The sequence below is a fragment of the Salvelinus namaycush genome, unplaced genomic scaffold, assembly GCF_016432855.1.
Source record: "Salvelinus namaycush isolate Seneca unplaced genomic scaffold, SaNama_1.0 Scaffold4, whole genome shotgun sequence".
In the NCBI taxonomy this organism is placed as follows: domain Eukaryota; kingdom Metazoa; phylum Chordata; class Actinopteri; order Salmoniformes; family Salmonidae; genus Salvelinus; species Salvelinus namaycush.
Window position 1 is genome coordinate 277,368 of NW_024061007.1, and position 22,690 is coordinate 300,057.

The following is a 22,690-nucleotide window of genomic DNA, read 5'->3' on the forward strand; positions in this document are numbered from 1 at the left end:
GTGCACATTTGGCAATGTCTGATTTCTGATTGTCTTAACTCACCATGTACACCACTGGCCTCACAAGTCAACAAAGTCTGTTTTTACATCCATTGCAAATGATACCAGCCCGCTGGACAACAGCGCAACAGGCAGTTCTGGGAAACAGATGAACATTTCTGAGAAGTCACACCGCTAACGTTGTCTTGACATACAGTACCAGTTAAAAGTTTGAACACACCTTCTCATTCAAGGGTTTTTCTTTATTTTCTACATTGTGGAATAATAGTGAAGACATCATAACTTAGAAATAACATATAATCATGTATTAACCAACAAAAAAAAGTTTGAAAAATAAAAAACATATTTTGATTTGTTTAAGTAGCCACCCTTTGCTCTGATGATGCTCTGCAGGATCTATTAGTTGTACCTATATAACTATATCATAGCTTAATAATAGGAGCATAGAGATGGTAAAGAGCTCTCTGCTTTAAGGAATAAAGAAGGCATATTGCTGTGCACATATGGAGGAGTGAAACTATAGTTTCACCCAGGGGCGCCGTCATGGATTTGGGGCCCCATGAAAAGATATGACATTGGGCCCCACCACCACACCAACCCTGCACAACTGCTGTAACCACACACCTCCAGAACACAATCCACCCATTCAAAGATTTAAATAACTCTACCTTTGCAGGCTTGCAACTCTTGTAGTCCAATATTTACTGTAGGATATTTCCTGACAGTGAGCTGTGAAGGTATAACACAGGCAACATTCTGCATGCAGTGGAATTCACTATTTGATGAAATGTGCTGAAAGTGTAACGGGCCTCCTCCTTCTCTTCATCCGAAGAGGAGTAGCAAGGATTGGACCAACGTGCAGCGGGTTGTGAATACATAATGAACTTTATTAACAAGACGAAACTAAACACACGAAGAACACTTGATAATTTTACAAAACAACAAAACGAAGTAGACAGACCTGAACGAGAGAACTTACATAAAACATGAAGAACGCACGAACAGGAACAGACTATTACAAACGAACGCTACAGTCCCGTGTGGTGCGCAGACACAGACACGGACGACAATCACCCACAAACAAACAGTGAGAACAACCTACCTTAATATGACTCTCAATCAGAGGAAACGTCAAACACCTGCCTCTAATTGAGAGCCATACCAGGCAACCCAAAACCAACATAGAAACAGAAAACATAGACTGCCCACCCAAAACTCACGCCCTGACCAATAAACACATACCAAACAACAGAAAACAGGTCAGGAACGTGACAGAAAGGCATCTTTTACAGTCTAAATATAATTTTAATGGACAAATTCTTGAATGTAAAATGCTCTTAACATTAATGAATAACTTAAAATAAATATAACTTAAATATACATTATAGCCTCTTCAATTAAACTTCTTGAGAATATAGGGGGCGCAGTTTCGCATTAGCATAAATTGCTCTCCAGATTAAACGGCCTCGTACTCAATTCTTGCTCCTACAATATGCATATTATTGTTATTATTGGATAGAAAACACTCTCTAGTTTCTATAGCCGTTTGAATTATGTCTCTGAGTGGAACAGAACTCATTCTACAGCACTTTTCCTGACAGGGAGTGAGATTTCAGAAATCTTGGCCTCTGTTCCCAGGTCAGTTTTAATGTCCCTGTAAATGCTATGAGGATACAAACACTGCCCACGCCTTCCTCTAGATGTCAGTAAGAGGTGACAATTTGAATGGAGTCGATTGCGCAATCAGGGCCTGTATAAAAGACCACAAGGCGGAAGTAGCTTTCTTTTCTTCCTGCGCCTGACGCACGATGGACGTCGGGACTGGCCTCCTTCCAAGCTATGGTTTAGGCACTTCTATATCGCCGGTCATGTTTTTACTCGTTATAGGTGTTAAAAACATCATAAGGTAGTTAATTTAAACCGTTTTATAGCAATTTATATCCGTTTAGTGCGATTTTGAGGCATTTCTTTGTGATGCACTTTGAAGCGCTGGGCACGTTTCCAGTACCGGTCGAACGTTAGTGGCCATTTCGACGGGACAAGAGGACATCTTTCGACCAAAAGACGATTAGACCCGAGAAAGGATACATTGCCCAAGATTCTGATGGAAGAACAGCTCATAGTAAGAACTATTTATGATGATAAATCGCTGTTCTGTTGAAAAATGTTAAACGCATATATCGCCATTTTGTTTTGTGTAGCTTCGCTTTGGCGGACCCGGTATTGCACAGTAAGGATAATTTTAGAAATGTAATTCAGCGATTGCATTAAGAACTAATTTGTCTTTCGATTCCTGTCAACCCTGTATTTTTTAGTCAAGTTTATGATTAGTTATCGATTAGGCTAGATCACTCTCAAAGATGGCGCCCGACATTTTCAGACCAGTTTGGCTACTATTCTCATTGTATAACCACGATTTTTGTGGCTAAATATGCACATTTTCGAACAAACTCTATATGTATGTTGTAATATGATGTTACAGGAGTGTCATCGGAAGAATTCTGAGAAGGTTAGTGAAAAAATTAATATATTTTGGCGATGATAACGATATCGCTCTCTTTGGCTTGAATCAATGCTCGGGTAACGTTTGCATATGTGGTATGCTAATATAACGATTTATTGTGTTTTCGCTGTAAAACACTTAGAAAATCTGAAATATTGTCTGAATTCACAAGATCTGTGTCTTTCCATTGCTGTGAGCTGTGTATTTTTAAGAAATGTTTTATGATGAGTAAATTGGTAATACACGTTGCTCTCTGTAGTAATTCTAGTCGCTTTGGGGAGATTTGTGATGGTGGCTGCAATGGCAAACTATGATTTATACATGAAATATGCACATTTTTCTAACAAAACCTTTGCTATACAATAAATATGTTATCAGACTATCATCTGATTAAGTTTTTTCTTGGTTAGTGGCTATTTATATCTTTATTTGGTCGAATTGGTGATAGCACCTGATGGAGTAAGAAACTGATGGAGTTAGAAAAGTGGTGTCTTTTGCTAACGTGGTTAGCTAATAGATTTACATATTTTGTCTTCCCTGTAAAACATTTTAAAAATCTGAAATGGTGGCTTATTCACAAGATCTATATCTTTCATTTGGTGTCTTGGACTTGTGATTTAATGATATTTAGATGCTACTATTTAATTGTGACGCTATGCTAGCGATGCTAATCAGTGTGGGGGGGTTGGGGGGTGCTCCCGGATCCGGGTTTCTGAGTCGCTAGAAGTTAAAATAAATGAACTTGATCATCTATAGAATGATATAACAAACAAAATAACAAAATCAGCAGCAGATATTTTAACTAAGTATACATACCAACGAGACAATAAGCAGATGTAAAAGTGGAAATGGAAAACAACATGGAAATGAAAAGGCCTGATGGTGGCGCTAGAGGAAAGGTCAAGAGGTCACCAAGTCAACAGGTTTCTTTCACTTGGGGTCTTGATTGTGCACAACATATTTTATGACAATCCAGCCATTACTTTGAGATATATCTTGTTCTCTGCCTGTGGGCCTCATGTGTATAGTGATCCAATATCCATAGCCCTGCCATTTAACAGCTGTCACTGGCCCTTGCTCAGCCTTACTCACCAAGAGCCCAGCTTCCTTGCTAGCAAAGTCACTGATCAGCTTGTTTTTCAGCATCCTCATTTTATCTTTCTGTGCACCTTCTCTCATTTGCTCCATCCTCATTGGTTCTGCCAGAACTGTCTTTCACCTCTTCCTCCACACCCTGACAAAACTGTATCACTTGAAGAGATTCCTGGCTCTGTAGAGTACATGACTCATATGATAATATATCCTATAATATAATACTATTTGTAATAACAACCAACATGTCAGTTACTACCATTCTGTTGACTTAGATTAACTGAATGCACCACAGAAAAAATTAACCAGCACTGAATCCTGCAGAATATTGACCCAAATTACCTGCAGTAGCGTATCACCACCACTAGTTGAGAACAAGTTCTCATTTACAAATGCAACCTGGCCAAGATAAAGCAAAGCAGTGCGACAAACACTGAGTTACACATGGAATAAACAAGCGTACAGTCAATAACACAATATAAAAAAAAGGAAAAAAAAAGAAAGTCTATATACAGTGTGTGCAAATGGCGTGAGGAGGTAAGGCAATAAATAGGCCATAGTAGCGAAGTAATTACAATTTAGCAGATTAACACTGGAATGATAGATGAGCAGATGATGATGAGCAGATGAAGGTGTGTAAGTAGGGATACTGGTGTGCAAAAGAGCAGCAAAGTAAATAAAACAATATGGGGATGAGGTAGGTAGATTGGGTGGGCTATTTACAGATGGGCTACGTACAGCTGCAGCGATCGGTTAGCTGATGTTTAAAGTTAGTGAGGGAAATATAAGTCTCCAGCTTCAGCGATTTTTGCAATTCGTTCCAGTCATTGGCAGCAGAGAACTGGAAGGAAAGGCGGCCAAAAGAGGTGTTGGCTTTGGGGATGACCAGTGAAATATACCTGCTGGAGCGCGTGCTACGGGTGGGTGTTGTTATCGTGACCAGTGAGCTGAGATAAGGCGGGGCTTTACCTAGCATAGACTTGTAGATGACCTGGAGCCAGTGGGTCTGGCGACGAATATGTAGCGAGGGCCAGCCGATTAGAGCATACAGGTCGCAGTGGTGGGTGGTATATGGGGCTTTGGTGACAAAACGGATGGCACTGTGATAGACTACATCCAGTTTGCTGAGTAGAGTGTTGGAGGCTATTTTGTAAATGACATCGCCGAGGTGGAGGATTGGTAGGATAGTCAGTTTTACGAGGGTATGTTTGGCAGCATGAGTGAAGGCGGCTTTGTTGCGAAATAGAAAGCCGATTCTAGATTTAATTTTGGATTGGAGATGTTTAATATGAGTCTGGAAGGAGAGTTTACAGTCTTGCCAGACACCTAGGTATTTGCAGTTGTCCACATATTCTAGGTCAGAACCGTCCAGGGTAGTGATGCTAGTCGTGCGGGTGCGGGCAGCGAACGGTTGAAAAGCATTTAGTTTTACTAGTGTTCAAGAGCAGCTGGAGGCCACAGAAGGAGTGTTGTATGGCATTGAAGCTCGTTTGGAGGTTTGTTAACACGGTGTCCAAAGGGCCAGATGTATACAGAATGGTGTTGTCTGCGTAGAGGTGGATCAGGGAAACACCCGCAGCAAGAGTGACATCGTTGATATATACAGAGATAAGAGTCGGCCCGAGAATTGAACCCTGTGGTTTTAGGGCCTCTGTCACAGGCCCTTATAATCCTCCAAACCCCACCCCCCCAGTTCCCAAACCGGCCGTGCGCAAATTGATTTTGTCCCCCCACACCAAACGCGATCACGACACGCAGGTTAAAATATAAAAACAAACTCTGAACCAATTACATTAATTTGGGGACAGGTCGGAAAGCATTAAACATTCATGGCAATTTAGCTAGCTAGCTTGCTGTTGCTAATTTGTCCTGGGATATAAATGTTGAGTTGTTATTTTACCTGAAATGCACAAGGTCCTCTACTTCGACAATTAAGCCACACATAAAACAGTCAACCAATCGTTTCTGATCATCTCTCCTCCTTCCAGGCTTTTTCTTCTTTGGACTTTATATGGCGATTGGGAACTAACTTTCATAAGGTGTATTACCACCACCGACCTCTGTTTGTCTTTCAGTCACCCGAGTAAGTATAACCAATGAGGAGATGGCACGTGGGTATCAGCTAACAAGTGCACATTAACACGGTAACATGCAAGCCGATACAACAGAGCACAAGTACTCACAAGACCAACGGACTTGGTAACAATAACCGACAAGGACAATGGGGAACAGAGGGCACATATTAATCAGGGGGAATGGGAACCAGGTGTGCGTAATGAGAGAAGACAGTCCTATATACACATACTAATCAGGGGGAATGGGAACCAGGTGTGCGTAATGAGAGAAGACAGTCCTATATACACATACTAATCAGGGGGAATGGGAACCAGGTGTGCGTAATGAGAGAAGACAGTCATTTATACACATACTAATCAGGGGGAATGGGAACCAGGTGTGCGTAATGAGAGAAGACAGTCCTATATACACATACTAATCAGGGGGAATGGGAACCAGGTGTGCGTAATGAGAGAAGACAGTCCTATATACACATACTAATCAGGGGGAATGGGAACCAGGTGTGCGTAATGAGAGAAGACAGTCCTATATACACATACTAATCAGGGGGAATGGGAACCAGGTGTGCGTAATGAGAGAAGACAGTCCTATATACACATACTAATCAGGGGGAATGGGAACCAGGTGTGCGTAATGAGAGAAGACAGTCCGGGGTTGGTGGTAATGATCCAGTTCAGTGATGCCATGAAGACCGGTGACGTAGACCTCCGGAGCTGGTGAACTGAATGAGCAGCAGTACCGGGGGAATCCGTGACACCCCTGGCTATCTGTAAATAACAAATAAAATAAAAATGGTGCCATCTGGTTTGCTTAAAGGAAGCCTTCAACACTGCATCCCTTCATCCAGTCATAGTAAACAACCTGTCTGTCTGTCTGATGGTTGTTGCTATCAGTATTAACCTCTCTTGGGCACGTGAGACGGTAGCGTCCCACCTCTTCAACAGCCAGTGAAACTGCTGGGCGCCAAATTCAAATACTGAAATACTCATAAAAATTCACAGACACTTTGGAGAAGTGTTCCACAGGCAGTAAATCTATTGTAGAATAAATGGAACCTGGATCCATTTCATTCTATTAACATGGTTTATGTGTTATAGCAGTAATGGGGTTAAACTGATATTAAAATGACAACTCCATAGGTGGTACCAGGTCAGGGGAGTTCATCTCTGCTCCTAGCATCCCTGGGACAGTACTGATCAACATAGCTGACCTGATGCAGAGGTGGACCAGTGATGTTTTCCTCTCAGTGGTGAGACTTGCCCTTCCATTTGACACACCTTTACCTGATGAGATCATACAAGACGTTACAGGCTTAATGCACATGGAAACAGACCTGCTTTAAAATAATGTTGAATATTTAATAAGCAGTGTGTGATTGAGTTTGTTGTAATGGAACCAATAGAAACGTCCTAAAAGTACAACCAAAACCCGCCCACCTGGAGAAATAAAGGAAATGCTCAAAGTATTTGTAAGATTTCAAATTTTTTTAGGACCTCATCAATACAGGTACTGTATGTAGAACCATAGTAAAGACCAGTATGGACTATCAATACAGATACTGTATGTAGAACCATAGTAAAGACCAGTATGGACTATCAATACAGGTACTGTATGTAGAACCATAGTAAAGACCAGTATGGACTATCAATACAGGTACTGTATGTAGAACCATAGTAAAGCCCAGTATGGACTATCAATACAGGTACTGTATGTAGAACCATAGTAAAGCCCAGTATGGACTATCAATACAGGTACTGTATGTAGAACCATAGTAAAGCCCAGTATGGACTATCAATACAGGTACTGTATGTAGAACCATAGTAAAGCCCAGTATGGACTATCATTTACATTTACATTTAAGTCATTTAGCAGACGCTCTTATCCAGAGCGACTTACAAATTGGTGCATTCACCTTATGATATCCAGTGGAACAACCACTTTACAATAGTGCATCTAACTCTTTTAAGGGGGAGGGGGGGGTTAGAAGGATTACTTTATCCTATCCTAGGTATTCCTTAAAGAGGGGGGGTTTCAGGTGTCTCCGGAAGGTGGTGATTGACTCCGCTGACCTGGCGTCGTGAGGGAGTTTGTTCCACCATTGGGGTGCCAGAGCAGCGAACAGTTTTGACTGGGCTGAGCGGGAACTGTACTTCCTCAGGAGGTAGGGAGGCGAGCAGGCCAGAGGTGGATGAACGCAGTGCCCTTGTTTGGGTGTAGGGCCTGATCAGAGCCTGAAGGTACGGAGGTGCCGTTCCCCTCACAGCTCCGTAGGCAAGCACCATGGTCTTGTAGCGGATGCGAGCTTCAACTGGAAGCCAGTGGAGAGAGCGGAGGAGCGGGGTGACGTGAGAGAACTTGGGAAGGTTGAACACCAGACGGGCTGCGGCGTTCTGGATGAGTTGTAGGGGTTTAATGGCACAGGCAGGGAGCCCAGCCAACAGCGAGTTGCAGTAATCCAGACGGGATCAATACAGATACTGTATGTAGAACCATAGTAAAGCCCAGTATGGACTATCAATACAGGTACTGTATGTAGAACCATAGTAAAGCCCAGTATGGACTATCAATACAGATACTGTATGTAGAACCATAGTAAAGCCCAGTATGGACTATCAATACAAGGTGACCATTTAGAATGAGGCCCAGTTCAATGAGAGGAAGTCTTAACAGAACTGGGGGATGACAGACAGGAAGTGGGAGGGGTGGAGATCTAATATATTTTTGTGCCAAACACTAAAGCATGATATTGTAATAAATCTGCACCCTATTCCCTACGTAGAACACTACTTTAGACCTGGTCAGAAGCACCGTAGTGCACTACGTAGGGAATAGGGAACCATTTGGAACAGAGACAGTAATTCCCCTGAACATCTTCCTCTTCCTCATCTGGTTTCTTGAACAGCCCTTCACTCCTCCCCTCTTCCTCCCCTCCTCCCTTTTCATTCTATTCTATCAGCCACACCACTAGCTCACCTCCACACAATACATTTACAAGTTAAAGACACACCTTGGAATAAATAACAAAGGAAAACTATTACTAGATGAAGTTTAGTGTTTTTTATTATTTCCCATCACCATAAATCATATTTAATCACTGAACAGTAGCAGACCTAACTTCATCTGTTCCTGACTCTGGATAGTGGATTAAAAAGACCATCAATCTCCAATGATATTAAAGTACTATTCTGAACATTACTGATATACTGAGTGGCAAGTCCAGATATCTGCTGGTTTTATTGTTTGGTCAATAGCACCACCTGCTGGACAGGTTTAATGTTGCTGGACTGAGCAGTATGGGAGGATGAAAGATGACACATTTAGGGACGGTTTCCTGGACATCTACATTGAACATACTTTTTAGTCCAGGACTAGGATTAATCTGTGTCTGGGAAACCAGTCCATATAGTTTAGTAGAAAGTAAGTGATACCAGCTTGTAGTGGGCTGACTAGTCCTGAATTGTCCTTTAGTTCCTGGACCATTTTCCATGCAGCTCCAGGTGACAGAGAACACATCAATTAGGACCAACAAGCTGATCAATGATACTGAGGAGAATTACATAGAGACAGAGAACCAACTGAGAAAACATATCAATGGTTCTGAATGACAACCAATATACATCAACACCAGACATCATGATTCATGGAAATGTACAAGATTTAAACATTGTATTTGATCAAAAAAAGTACATTAACATTTTAATTCAACTATATAGTGAGACAAATTATTGTAAAGAAAAACGGACCTCTGGGGACCATCACCATTCGCATGACTAGTCTCTATGTGGACCCTACTACAGTTTAACCAGCTCAGCTATAGACTACTCCAGCATGACTAGTATCTATGTGGACCCTACTACAGTTTAACCAGCTCAGCTATAGACTACACCAGCATGACTAGTATCTATGTGGACCCTACTACAGTTTAACCAGCTCAGCTATAGACTACACCAGCATGACTAGTATCTATGTGGACCCTACTACAGTTTAACCAGCTCAGCTATAGACTACACCAGCATGACTAGTATCTATGTGGACCCTACTACAGTTTAACCAGCTCAGCTATAGACTACACCAGCAAGACTAGTATCTATGTGGACCCTACTACAGTTTAACCAGCTCAGCTATAGACTACACCAGCATGACTAGTATCTATGTGGACCCTACTACAGTTTAACCAGCTCAGCTATAGACTACACCAGCATGACTAGTATCTATGTGGACCCTACTACAGTTTAACCAGCTCAGCTATAGACTACACCAGCATGACTAGTATCTATGTGGACCCTACTACAGTTTAAACAGCTCAGCTATAGACTACACCAGTATGACTAGTATCTATGTGGACCCTACTACAGTTTAACCAGCTCAGCTATAGACTACACCAGCATGACTAGTATCTATGTGGACCCTACTACAGTTTAACCAGCTCAGCAGTACCATTGAGATGAAATCCAGGATAGAGGGGCTGAGTGAATGTGGTCTGGACTCTGTGGAGGAGGGTCATTGTGTCAGAGACACTGTAGAAGGACAGAGTACCTGCCTTGTGATCCAGGTACACTCCTACTCTGGAGGACTGAGGGCCTGATACTTTAGTCTCAACATTATTGTGTCTGAAACAATAACCATCACTAGAACTCAGTAAACTCCAGGACTTGTTATTGTATCCAAATGCACTATCTGTCCCTATATTACCTTTCTCTGTTCTGCTGATGTCTTTATATGAGACTGCTGTAACAACATAACCAGTCCACTCCACCTCCCAGTAACAGCGTCCAGACAGACCCTCTCTACACAGAAACTGACAGTAGTTGGTGAATCTGTCTGGATGATCAGGATATGGTTGGACTTGGTCTGTATAGGTCACCTTTCTGTTCCCTTTAGACAGAGACAGGCGTGTGTGTGCTGTGTTTGGGTCCAGTGTGAGCTGACAGGAATCTGGGAGAAGAGCAGAGCAGAGACCAATGAGGGGAGTCAGAACAATAAGTTAAGTCAGATACTGTATCTACCCTGTCTTTGATTAGAGCACAGCAGAGATCAAATCAGAGAAATATGAGCAGTCAGATAGATACCCAGTCTTTGATTAGATCTACTATTGCTATATATTTCTAGAGGGATTGTTAGGAGTGTCAGTAAAAAGAGACTGTTAGTTACTTCACAATAAAGAGACTCACATTGTAACAACTGTTCTCTGGTCTTGGGCTCTGGAGGCAGTACAACATCCACTATATTCACTACAGACACACAAACACATTGACAGAGAGAGGGAATGTTATCATCAGACCATATTCCACATGTATATGACTAGTAGGGAACTTTCAATGGTCTAAAGTTGATGTTCTTATTGTTTTCAACACACCTGTAGTGGAGATCTTGGTCCATTCTGCTTTAAGGAAGTCTTCTAGTTTCTCTCTCAGTTCAGACACAGTCTTACTCACATCTCCAAAGTACTGAAGAGGACGGACAACGATGCTGGGTAAGTCTGAAGATACACTGATACTGGAGAGAGACTGATAACTCTGGAGAGAGAGAGAGAGAGAGAGAGAGGGACAGAGAGAGAGAGAGAGAGACAGAGAGAGAGAGAGGGACAGAGAGAGAGAGAGAGAGACAGAGAGAGAGACACACAAGAAAAGGGCAACCAGTGAAGAACAAACACCATTGTAAATACAACCCATATTTATGTTTATCTATTTTAACTTGTGTGCTTTAACCATTTGTACATTGTTACAACACTGTATATATATATAATAAGACATTTGTAATGTCTTTATTGTTTTGAAACTTCTGTATGTGTAATGTTTACTGTTAATTTGTATTGTTTGTTTCACTTTTGTATATTGTCTACCTCACTTGCATTGAAAATGTTAACACATGTTTCCCATGCCAATAAAGCCCCTTGAATTGAATTGAATTGAGAGAGACAGAGAGAGGGACATAGAGAGAGACTGATAACTCTGGAGAGAGAGAGAGAGACAGAGAGAGAGAGAGAGAGACACACAGAGAGAGACACAGAGCGAGAGAGAGAGAGACACAGAGACAGATAGAAAGAGAGAGAGAGGGACAGAGAGAGAGACAGAGGGAGAGAGACAGACAGAGAGAGAGAGGGACAGAGCAAGAGAGAGATAGAGAGGGACAGAGGGAGAGTGAGGGACAGAGGGAGAGTGAGGGACAGAGGGAGAGCGAAGGACAGAGCAAGGGATAGAGGGAGAGACCGAGAGAGAGAGAGGGACAGAGAGAGAGTGAGGGACAGAGGGAGAGCGAGGGACAGAGGGAGAGCGAGGGACAGAGCGAGAGACAGAGGGAGAGAGGGACAGAGCAAGAGAGAGAGGGACAGAGGGAGAGAGAGGGACAGAGGGAGAGTGAGGGACAGAGCGAGGGACAGAGGGAGAGACCGAGAGAGAGAGACGGAGACAGAGAGAGAGGGACAGAGCAAGAGAGAGAGAGGGACAGAGCAAGAGAGAGAGAGAGACAGAGCAAGAGAGAGAGAGGGAGAGAGAGGGACAGAGAGAGAGATGGATAGAGAGAGAGAGGGACAGAGAGAGAGAGAGAGAGGGACAGAAAGAGAGAGAAGGACAGAGAGAGAGGGACAGAGAGAGAGAGACAGAGAGAGAGAGAGAGAGAGAGAGAGAGGGACAAAGAGAGAGAGGGACAAAGGGAGAGAGAGACAGAGAGAGAGGGACAGAGCGAGAGAGAGACAGAGAGAAAGGGGGACAGAGAGAAAGAGGGGCAGAGAGGGAGAGAGACGGACAGAGCAAGAGAGAGAGGATCAGAGAGAGGGACAGAGAGAGAGAGGGACAGAGAGAGAGAGAGGGACAGAGAGAGAGAGGGACAGAGAGAGAGAGGGACAGAGAAGGACAAAGAGGGGGAGGGACAGAGACGGACAGAGACAGAGGGGGGAAGGACAGAGGGAGAGAGAGGGACGGACGGTGGGAGTGAGGGACAGACAGTGGGAGAGAGGGACGGACAGTGGGAGAGAGGGACGGACAAAGGGAGAGAGAGAGGGACAGACAGAGAGAGAGTGGGACGGACGGACAGAGAGGGACGGACAGAGAGAGAGAGAGAGAGAGAGAGGGACGGACAGAGAGAGAGAGAGAGAGAGAGAGGGACGAACAGAGAGAGAAAGAGGGACGGACAGAGAGAGAGGGACGGACAGAGAGAGAGAGAGGGACGTACAGAGAGAGAGAGAGAGGGACGTGCAGAGAGAGAGAGAGAGAGGGACAGAGAGACAGACAGGACAACATAATGATGTAGATGAATAGTTTCACATGAAGTTAATTTCATATCACATGTAACAAGACAGTTTAGTTACCTGGAGGAAATGGATGTGATCCTCTGTGTGTGAGAGCTGCTCCAGCTCAGTGCTTCTCTTCCTCAGCTCAGCTATCTCCTGCTTCAGTTGCTCCAGGAGTCCTTCAGCTTGACTCACATGAGCCTTCTCTTGGGCTCTGATCAGCTCCTTCACCTTAGAGCTCCTTCTCTCAATGGAGCGGATCAGCTCAGTAAAGATCTGATCACTGTCCTCCACTGCTGCCTGTGCAGAGCGCTGGAGAGAGAGAGAGAGACAGAGAGAGAGAGAGAGAGAGAGAGAGAGAGAGAGAGACATACATAGACAGAGAGTTAGCTAGCTCACAACGTCTGTTACACTGTAACTTACCGGCAGCCTCACATAAAAACGTATTGGTTAACAAAGCTTTGATTCTGACCAAAGTCTATAGTAGTGAAAAGTCTCTCTCTCTATTGTAACTTACCACAAATTGCCATCATAGCCTATCTACATGAATGTGTCCTGTCAGAGTCTTTTCCTCTCCGTTAACCGTTAGCTAGCAGTCTCGAGCCACAGCTGACGTTGACCACAATGAGCTACAAGTAGGACTGACGTCACTAGCGGTGCAGCAGCCGCTGCAGCAGCAGCCTCCCCCGGGTCCTAGTGCCCGCCCGGTAACACGGTTAAGATGCGATGGAACGGTTGACGGGAAAACAACAAATCACAGAGAAAATATATTGACTGATATATTGAATTGTTTAGGGTAGCTTTAGCTTTGGCTTTAATAAATTCAGAAAATACTTGAAAACCAAAATAAAAAAGAATAGTAGCCCTCCTCAGGAACCACAAAACCCTCACAGACCAACTTCTTCTTCTATGATATAATGGCGGTCCACAAACCAACGTTAAAGGTGCATGGCGCCACCTACTGTGCTGGAGTGTGTTCAATCACAGTTTACACCATTTCTAAATCCTCCTACCTAACTCAGAACTTCTGAGAAAATAAAAAAGAGTCCTACTAACTTATAATAGACCCTCCCCCATCCCCCAAATCCCTTCCAAACCCCCCCAACCCCATCCAACCTCAATGACCCTACACTTCAATCTTTCCCTCTCTTCAACGTCCTTACAACAATATAACAACACATGCTCCACCGTTTCATTGACCATACCCTCCAGACACAAACCATTCACATGCTGCCAACCAGATGTAAGGACCAGTTCAATGTACAATGTCCTAAACACAATCGAGTAAACACCACCTCTTCCTTCCTAATCTGACCTTTGATCCTTGGTCCACCGACCTTTAGAGGACATATAAATGACGTCCCTTGTTCTCAGAGTCTCATCTCTTCTGCCTCACATCTATCAAAATGTCTCTGATCTTACATTTGGCCTCACCTCTACCCAGTGGAACATTAATATATATTATATCTTGTTTCAAAGCTCTTTTAGCTAACTGGTCTACAATTTAATTTCCTTCCACACCTGAATGTGCTGGGACCCAGCAGAATCTCACTACTACAGCCATTCTCTCAATTCTCCATAATAACATTGATACCTACAACTGTCCAACCAAAACCACTGCCTTGTCTACTAGTATATTCCCAACAGTCATCTAGAACAGTAGCAGTGGGATGCTCAACCTCACAGCCTTTCAACCCAATAAGCTAATGACAATTTATTACGCCGTATATCCAAAGGCATCTCACCTGCCTCCACTAGTAAGACACATACAGATGTTGATTTAAATGCACCAGTACATATCCTTAAAGCTATATACTGGATTCTGTCCAGCTTCTGAAGACAAGTCTTTGCTGCTGTTCCATAAACTATACACCTGTAATCAATTGTTGTCCTGATCAGAGCTCTATAAATATCCATCAACGATTGTCTGTCAGCATCCCATTCATAACCAGAGACCCACACAACCAACTACCACGAAAGTGATGGAATGAGAGAGAGAGAGAAATCGTTACAACACTGTACATAGACATAATATAACGTTTCTTCTTCTTTGGAGTTTAACGGTGGTTGGCATCCAACATCCAAGATGGCAGCATGTCAAGTCGTTTGTCTGTGACTAGTACATTTTAACCTACTAATAGTCTATTTATTTATGGTTGCGTAACTTCGTTGTTGTGTAGTGCAAACTATTTCATTTTTGCTGGTGTAAAGATCACGGGTCCTCCTCAACTCGGCACTTCATTACTTGAAGTTTACCAAAGTAACCCTATCTCTGGCTGGCCTGAGTTCCTCGTTCGTCCGCGGAGTGTCTTGTCCAAGCTGCTCCTTTTTGCTCTTCGCCTGGCTGTCAGTGGCAGCTCAACCCGTTCTCTCTATCGCCCTCAACACCCAATCTACTCACACGCGCAAACACTCACATTGACTCACATACACGCTGTCCCTCTCTCCCCTTACCTTCGTTGGCCTCTTATTTTTTGTCAGAGAAAATTACAATTTACGTGGTCTTGGTTTGTGCACTGACTTTACTGAACTCTGGAGAAAACGAACATTGTCGCAGGGTGAGTACATCTGACAATGTGCTCTCCCGTTCATTAGACATTTTGTCTGCAGGAACTCGCTCTTTTTTACTCGGTCCACTCGTCCAAGTGCCGATGCATTTGTGGCATGATGTGAACAGTACGAATTTGTGTCACTACCAAAGTCTAATGGTTTTAAATGACTGTTTTGTATTGTCTGGAAACTCACTTGTAGAATTCGCTTGCAGTAGGTCTCTTAAAAAAGAGAAGCCGTGCAAGGTTATTAAACAGAGGTGCCTAGTTATTCTTCTGTTGATATCAGGTAACGTGCAACCTAACCCTGGCCCTGAAATGCAATGTCTCCAAACCCCCTCTGATTTTAAATCAAGATCTGGTTTAGGTATTTTTCATTTAAATGTACGCAGCCTGTTGTCAAAAATTGATGGGGTTAGGATTTGGGCTAAATCAACTGATGCTGATGTAATTGTGTTTTCTGAAACCTGGCTCAGCAAGTCTATTTTTGATAAGGATATTTGTATAAGTGGTTACAATGTTTATCGCACTGATCGGGTTAAGAAAGGTGGGGGTGTGGCTATATATGTAAAATCTAAATTCCATGTAAGTGTGGCAAAGTCTGAAACTATTTGTAAACAGTTGGAATTTCTTGCTTTGAATATTGAGGTTTCAAAGGGCCTCTCTATAACTGTGATTGGCTGTTATAGACCTCCCTCTGCTCTCGGTGATGCACTTTCTTCTTTGACGCACCTTATGTCTAAACTTCTTTACAGTGAAATGATCTTGATTGGTGATCTCAACTGGTGTTGGTTAAAGCCGGTGTCTGATGATTTAAAAATGTTTTGTAATTCTATGAATCTTACCCAGTTGATAAACTCACCCACTCGCCCAAATCTTAAATGCCCAGATAAATCTACCCTGATTGATTTGATATTGACAAATGTTCCACATAAATATTCTGCGGTTGGTGTTTTTTGTAATGATTTAAGTGACCATTGTGCTGTTGTTGCTGTTAGAAATACTAAGGTTCCTAAGACAAACCCACGTTTTATTCGTAAGAGAAATTTGAAGTGTTTTAATGAGCAGGCTTTCTTTCATGATTTGTTTTATTTTGACTGGAGCAAGATTGAGCTTATCCCTGATGTGGAAACTGCCTGGATATTCTTTCATGATGGTTTTTTCCAAATAGTAAACAAACATGCCCCATTCCGCAGGTTCAGGGTTAAAGGGCGGGATAATCCATGGTTTTCTTCTGATTTGTCTTGTATTATTCACGACCGTAATCTAGCCTGGGCTAAAGCAAGGACATCTTGTTCTGATGCTGATTGGCTTATTTTTAGGCAGTTACGAAACAAGTGTTCTTTTCTTCTCAGGAAGGCCAAGTCTGAATATTTTATGTCTGTTACCACTGATAACCTGAATGACCCTAGAAAGTTTTGGAATGCTATAAAGTCTATGTCTGGTCACAGTAATGTTAATGAATTACCGTCATGTGTTTTGAAGGACTCTGTTGCTATATATGACAAAACTGAAATGCTGAATTGTTTCAATGAGCACTTTGTATCATCTGGTAGGTTGTTTGATTCAGTGTCCTCTGTCTCTGTACAACCCTGTGTGGATGAACCAGTGTCCTCTGTCTCTGTACAACCCTGTGTGGATGAACCAGTAAGAGCCGGTCAAACTTTTAGCTTTTTGCCATTCTCAGTTCAGGTGGTACATAAAGCCCTGAAATCCTTAGATCAAAGAAAGCCTGCAGGTCCTGATCTTTTGGATCCCTGCTTTTTAAATCTGGCAGCTGATTTCATAGCTGAACCACTTACATATCTGTTCAATCTAACCCTGGAATGTAATGAAATTCCAAAGATCTGGAAATCAGCATTTGTCCTACCACTTTTAAAAGGGGGAGATCCAACTCTTTTAAATAATTATAGGCCAATCTCAAAGCTGTCACCCCTGGTGAAAATACTTGAAACCCTTGTAAGTGAACAGCTAAAAGAGTTTTTATTTACTAACTCTATTTTATCAATGTACCAATCGGGCTTCAGGAAGAAGCATAGCACAATTACAGCAGCCATGAAGGTTTTAAATGATATCACTGAAGCCCTTGACAAAAAACAGCACTGTGTCTCACTTTTTATTGATCTCTCTAAGGCTTTTGATACAGTTGATCATGCTATACTAAGGCAGAGATTGTTGAGTGTAGGTCTTTCGGAGCATGCAGTTGCATGGTTTGCTAACTATCTGTCTGATAGAACTCAGTGCACTCAATTTGATGGGCTTATGTCTGTTAAATTGTCTGTCCTGAATGGTGTGCCCCAAGGCTCTGTACTTGGTCCTCTCTTATTCACTATTTATATAAATGATTTAGACAAAAATGTCCAAAATGCACAACTTCATTTTTATGCTGATGATACTGTTATTTACTGTTGTGCCTCATCTCTTACAAAAGCTTTCCAGAACTTGCAAACTGCTTTTTATACTGTTCAACATACCTTGTGTCAATTGAAGCTTATCCTCAATACTGAAAAAACTAAACTAATGGTGTTTTCTAATGCAAGAAATAGACCTCTGAACCTTTCACCTATTACTACCTGTCAGGGCAAGGAGATTGAGGTTGTAACCTCATATAAATATCTTGGAATTCTAATTGATGATGGCCTCTCTTTTAAATTGCATATTCAACAACTTACAAAAAAATTGAAGCTGAAATTGGGTTTTTATTTTAGGAATAAGGCCTGTTTTTCTTTTGAAGCCAGAAGGAGGCTAGTATCAGCTACATTTATGCCTTTACTAGACTATGGGGATATTTTATATATGAATGCTTCCGCTCAGTGTTTGAGATCAATTGACACTCTTTACCATGGCACTTTGAGATTTATTTTAAACTGCAAAACCTTTACGCACCACTGCACTTTGTATACCAGGGTTGGCTGGCCTTCTTTAGTCACTCGTAGGCTCAGTCACTGGTATACTTTTATTTACAAAGCCATTTTGGGTTTACTACCTTTTTATTTGGGCATTTTTATTGTTCAGAAATGTGGTGGGTACTCTCTTCGTTCGCTAGACTTTATCCTGCTAACTGTTCCAAATGTCCGAACTGAATTTGGTAAAAGGTCTTTTATGTACTCTGCGCCATCGTCTTGGAACACCTTACAAAATCATTTTAAACTGGAAGAACTTGTCCCGATTGGTGTTTTTAAATCACTGATGAAGGATTTTGAGGCTGATTCCCTGACCTGTCAATGTTTTTAATGTGCTGTTTTTTATTTTGTTATACTCTTGTGAATTTAATGGTTTTTACTAGATTACTTGTAGTTTTTCATGTTGTCTGTCTGTAATTTTTGTAATGACTTGGTGCTGCCTATCTTGGCCAGGACGCTCTTGAAAAAGAGATTTTAAATCTCAATGAGCCCTTCCTGGTTAAATAAAGGTTAAATAAATAAATAAAAATAAAAATATGTTGCATTACCGCCCCCAACTGGACAATAATATACATCTATTTTACTTTGTGACACAAAATGGGAAAAGGGGAAATTATGATAATACTAAGTAACACCATTCCAACTAACCCTACACTCATTAAAAACCCACTACCCCATTCCACTACTTTGACCCTATCTGCTCCTGCACCATGCCAACTAACCCTACACTGATTAAAAACCCACTACCCCATTCCACTACTTTGACCCTATCTGCTCCTGCACCATGCCAACTAACCCTACACTCATTAAAAACCCACTACCCCATTCCACTACTTTGACCCTGTCTGCTCCTGCACCATGCCAACTAACCCTACACTCATTAAAAACCCACTACCCCATTCCACTACTTTGACCCTATCTGCTCCTGCACCATGCCAACTAACCCTACACTCATTAAAAACCCACTACCCCATTCCACTACTTTGACCCTATCTGCTCCTGCACCATGCCAACTAACCCTACAGTCATTAAAAACCCACTACCCCATTCCACTACTTTGACACTATCTGCTCCTGCACCATGCCAACTAACCCTACACTCATTAAAAACCCACTACCCCATTCCACTACTTTGACCCTATCTGCTCCTGCCCCATGCCAACTAACCCTACACTCATTAAAAACCCACTACCCCATTCCACTACTTTGACCCTATCTGCTCCTGCACCATGACAACTAACCCTACACTCATTAAAAACCCACTATCCCATTCCACTACTTTGACCCTATCTGCTCCTGCCCCATGCCAACTAACTCTACACTCATTAAAAACCCACTACCCCATTCCACTACTTTGACCCTATCTGCTCCTGCCCCATGCCAACTAACTCCACAGTCATTAAAAACACACTACCCCATTCCACTACTTTGACCCTATCTGCTCCTGCACCATGCCAACGAACTGGGAGGACGGGACACCACCACTCAACACACCCTGTAACTCTTCTGAAGTCAAATCTCGTATGACCAAATACTTCTCTGGTTCTGAACTCTTCACCACACCTTCTACCTCACTTAACTCTCCCTCATTCATTTCCATTTCACCTCCAGAACTCAGTCTGGCGCACGACTCACTCTGTTTGCACTTGAATTATAACATTTGAATTGTCTCTATTCTTTTGAAAATAAATGTTGTTTAATGTTTACTGTTCATTCATGATTGTTTATTATCTACTTCACTTGCTCTGGCATAGTAAAGCTATATTTCCCATGCCAATAAAGATATTTGAATTGAATAGAGAGAGAGCTCCATGTTAATGTATAGGGGACATGAGTCAGTCATGGTTACTCATGGTTATGTGATGAGGTAGCCCCGCCTGCTACTTCTAAATCAGTGTCGGTCCAATAGGGAATGTCCTCTTGGTGTAACGGTCAAGATGTTGGTTTCCCCCACGGTAGACCTGGGTTCATATCCCGTCAGTTACATTAAACAGTCTATTCTCTGAAAGGGGTCAAGACAGCCTGTTCTCAACAGTGGGATTGGATAGGGGTCCCTCTCTCCCTCTCTCTGATTGGAGGACAGAAGTGAAATGGTGTCTCCTCTGGTCAACAATACTCACCTTGAAAGACTCCACAGCCTGTTGGAGCTCCTTCAGCTCCTTCTCTCTCTCCTGGAATCTCTGCTGGACCTTCTGCTGACTCATCCCCAGCTGCCTCTGTGGAGAATCACTCTTCAATGAGCTATCAAGCTTTATTAGTCCAGTAGATCAATAGGATAGTAATGTGACATAGGACCCATAGAGAGGAAGGTCTACAATCCAGAGGAAGTCCCTTTACATTATGATAGTATGTTGCTATGTGAATGATTATAGTTTTTATGGTGGGCCTACATGTATCAAGGGGTTGAGACTGAACTTTGGACTCATAAAAAGGCCATTCAGAATGATAATAGTGGTTTGACTTTAGAAAATGGTGATACATTTGGAGAATCTGGGTTAACATATCTATATACTCAAGGTTTGTGTTCATATTTGTGTATCCATTTCATTTGAATTCTCTCATATTCAAATAGATTTAGTTCCTACTGTATCTTTAATTCTTTGTTTATCAGACAGTCACCAACAAGTTTTTAATAGGTAAGTCAGTTAAGAGCAAATTCTTATTTACAATGACAGCCTAGGAACAGCAGGTTAACTGCCTTGTTCAGGGGCAGAACGACAGATTTTTACCTTGTCAGCTCGGGATTCAATCTTGCAACCTTTCGGTTACTTGCCTAATGCTAGGCTACCTGCCACCTCTACACTCTAACCACTAGGCTACCTGCCGCCCCTGTTGTTCTGGTCTTACCTGTTTCTCAGTCCTCTCTGCTGCAGCTGACACTGTATCATGGCCTTTATGTTCATCCATTGTACACATCAGACAGATACACTGCTGATCGGTACGACAGTAAACCTCCAGCAGTTTGTCATGATGAGAGCAGATCTTCTCCTGTAGTTGTGCGGTGGCTTTGACCAGCTTGTGCTTCTTGAAACCAGGAAATTCATAGTGAGGTTGGAGGTGAGTCTCACAGTAAGAGGCCAGACACGGCAGACAGGACATGAGGGCTTTCTGCTTTCTGGTCCCAGTGCAGAAATCACATGCCACATCTCCAGGTCCAGCATAGCACAGAGCAGGAGGGGGAGCAGCCTGGAGTCCTGTCTTCCTCAGTTTCTCCACCAGCTCAGCCAACATGTTATTTTTCCTCAGAGTTGGCCTTGGAGTGAAGGTCTCTCTGCACTGAGGACAGCTATAGACCCCTTTCAGAACATCCTGATCCCAGCAGCCCTCAATACAGCTCCTACAGTAACTGTGTCCACAGGCAGTAGTGACCGGCTCCTTCAGTAGATCCAGACAGACAGAACAACAGAACTGGTCCTGGTCCAGCAGAACTCCCTGTTGAGCCATTTGGACGGTTGTTCACTCTCACACAGACAGACGACACAGAGACTCAGATCAGTTTTGTTTCCTCAGAAGAGAGTTTGTGGGAGGGTTCTGCCAGAGGGCTGGGGTTAGAAGGAGGGAGGGGTTAGAGGAATGGAGGAAGAGAGAGAGGAACTGCATGAACAGCAAGAGGGAGACAAATAGTTGTGTTCCAAGGTTAGAGCCCTTAACATGGAACAAATGACATAATGAATCTTAAAATGTGAGTTGTTAGAATATCTGAAGGGTAACAGTTTCTATGAATTACGTCTGTATCATTATTTTAATGACCTTTATAATGCCTTATAATCCACCTATGTGTTGTAATTAATCAATAAGGCCTGAGGAGGTGTGGTATATGGTTAATATACAGCACCACGGATAAGGACTGAGGAGGTGTGGTATATGGTTAATATACAGCACCACGGATAAGGACTGAGGAGGTGTGGTATATGGTTAATATACAGCACCACGGATAAGGCCTGAGGAGGTGTGGTATATGGTTAATATACAGTACCACAGATAAGGACTGAGGAGGTGTGGTATATGGTTAATATACAGCACCACGGATAAGGACTGAGGAGGTGTGGTATATGGTTAATATACAGCACCACGGATAAGGACTGAGGAGGTGTGGTATATGGTTAATATACAGTACCACGGATAAGGACTGAGGTGTGGTATATGGTTAATATACAGCACCACAGATAAGGACTGAGCAGGTGTGTTATATGGTTAATATACAGCACCACGGATAAGGACTGAGGAGGTGTGGTATATGGTTAATATACAGCACCACGGATAAGGACTGAGGAGGTGTGGTATATGGTTAATATACAGCACCACGGATAAGGACTGAGGAGGTGTGGTATATGGTTAAT

General features: G+C 42.6%; 1 protein-coding gene across 1 annotated transcript; it reads right to left on the minus strand.

The window, feature by feature from the left end:
* Positions 1 to 10,034: 10,034 nt before the first annotated feature.
* On the minus strand, positions 10,035 to 21,873 carry LOC120040993 (tripartite motif-containing protein 16-like). The gene is made up of 6 exons (XM_038985958.1): positions 21,198 to 21,873; positions 20,471 to 20,566; positions 12,978 to 13,211; positions 11,028 to 11,187; positions 10,843 to 10,902; positions 10,035 to 10,606 (listed from the first exon to the last, which is right to left on the minus strand). The coding sequence occupies exons 1-6, from the start codon at positions 21,792 to 21,794 to the stop codon at positions 10,083 to 10,085; spliced, it is 1,671 nt and encodes a 556-aa protein (XP_038841886.1). The 5' UTR covers positions 21,795 to 21,873; the 3' UTR covers positions 10,035 to 10,082.
* Between the last annotated feature and the right edge of the window lie 817 nt (positions 21,874 to 22,690).

Bases quoted from the DNA above. Each gene is read 5' to 3' on its own strand.
- LOC120040993 (XM_038985958.1), bottom strand. From the start codon at position 21,794: ATGGCTCAACAGGGAGTTCTGCTGGACCAGGACCAGTTCTGTTGTTCT. The intron at 20,567-21,197 runs GTAAGACCAGAA...GATTCTCCACAG, and splicing joins CAGAGAGGACTGAGAAACAG to AGGCAGCTGGGGATGAGTCA. The intron at 11,188-12,977 runs GTAACTAAACTG...CTCTCTCTCCAG, and splicing joins ATCACATCCATTTCCTCCAG to AGTTATCAGTCTCTCTCCAG.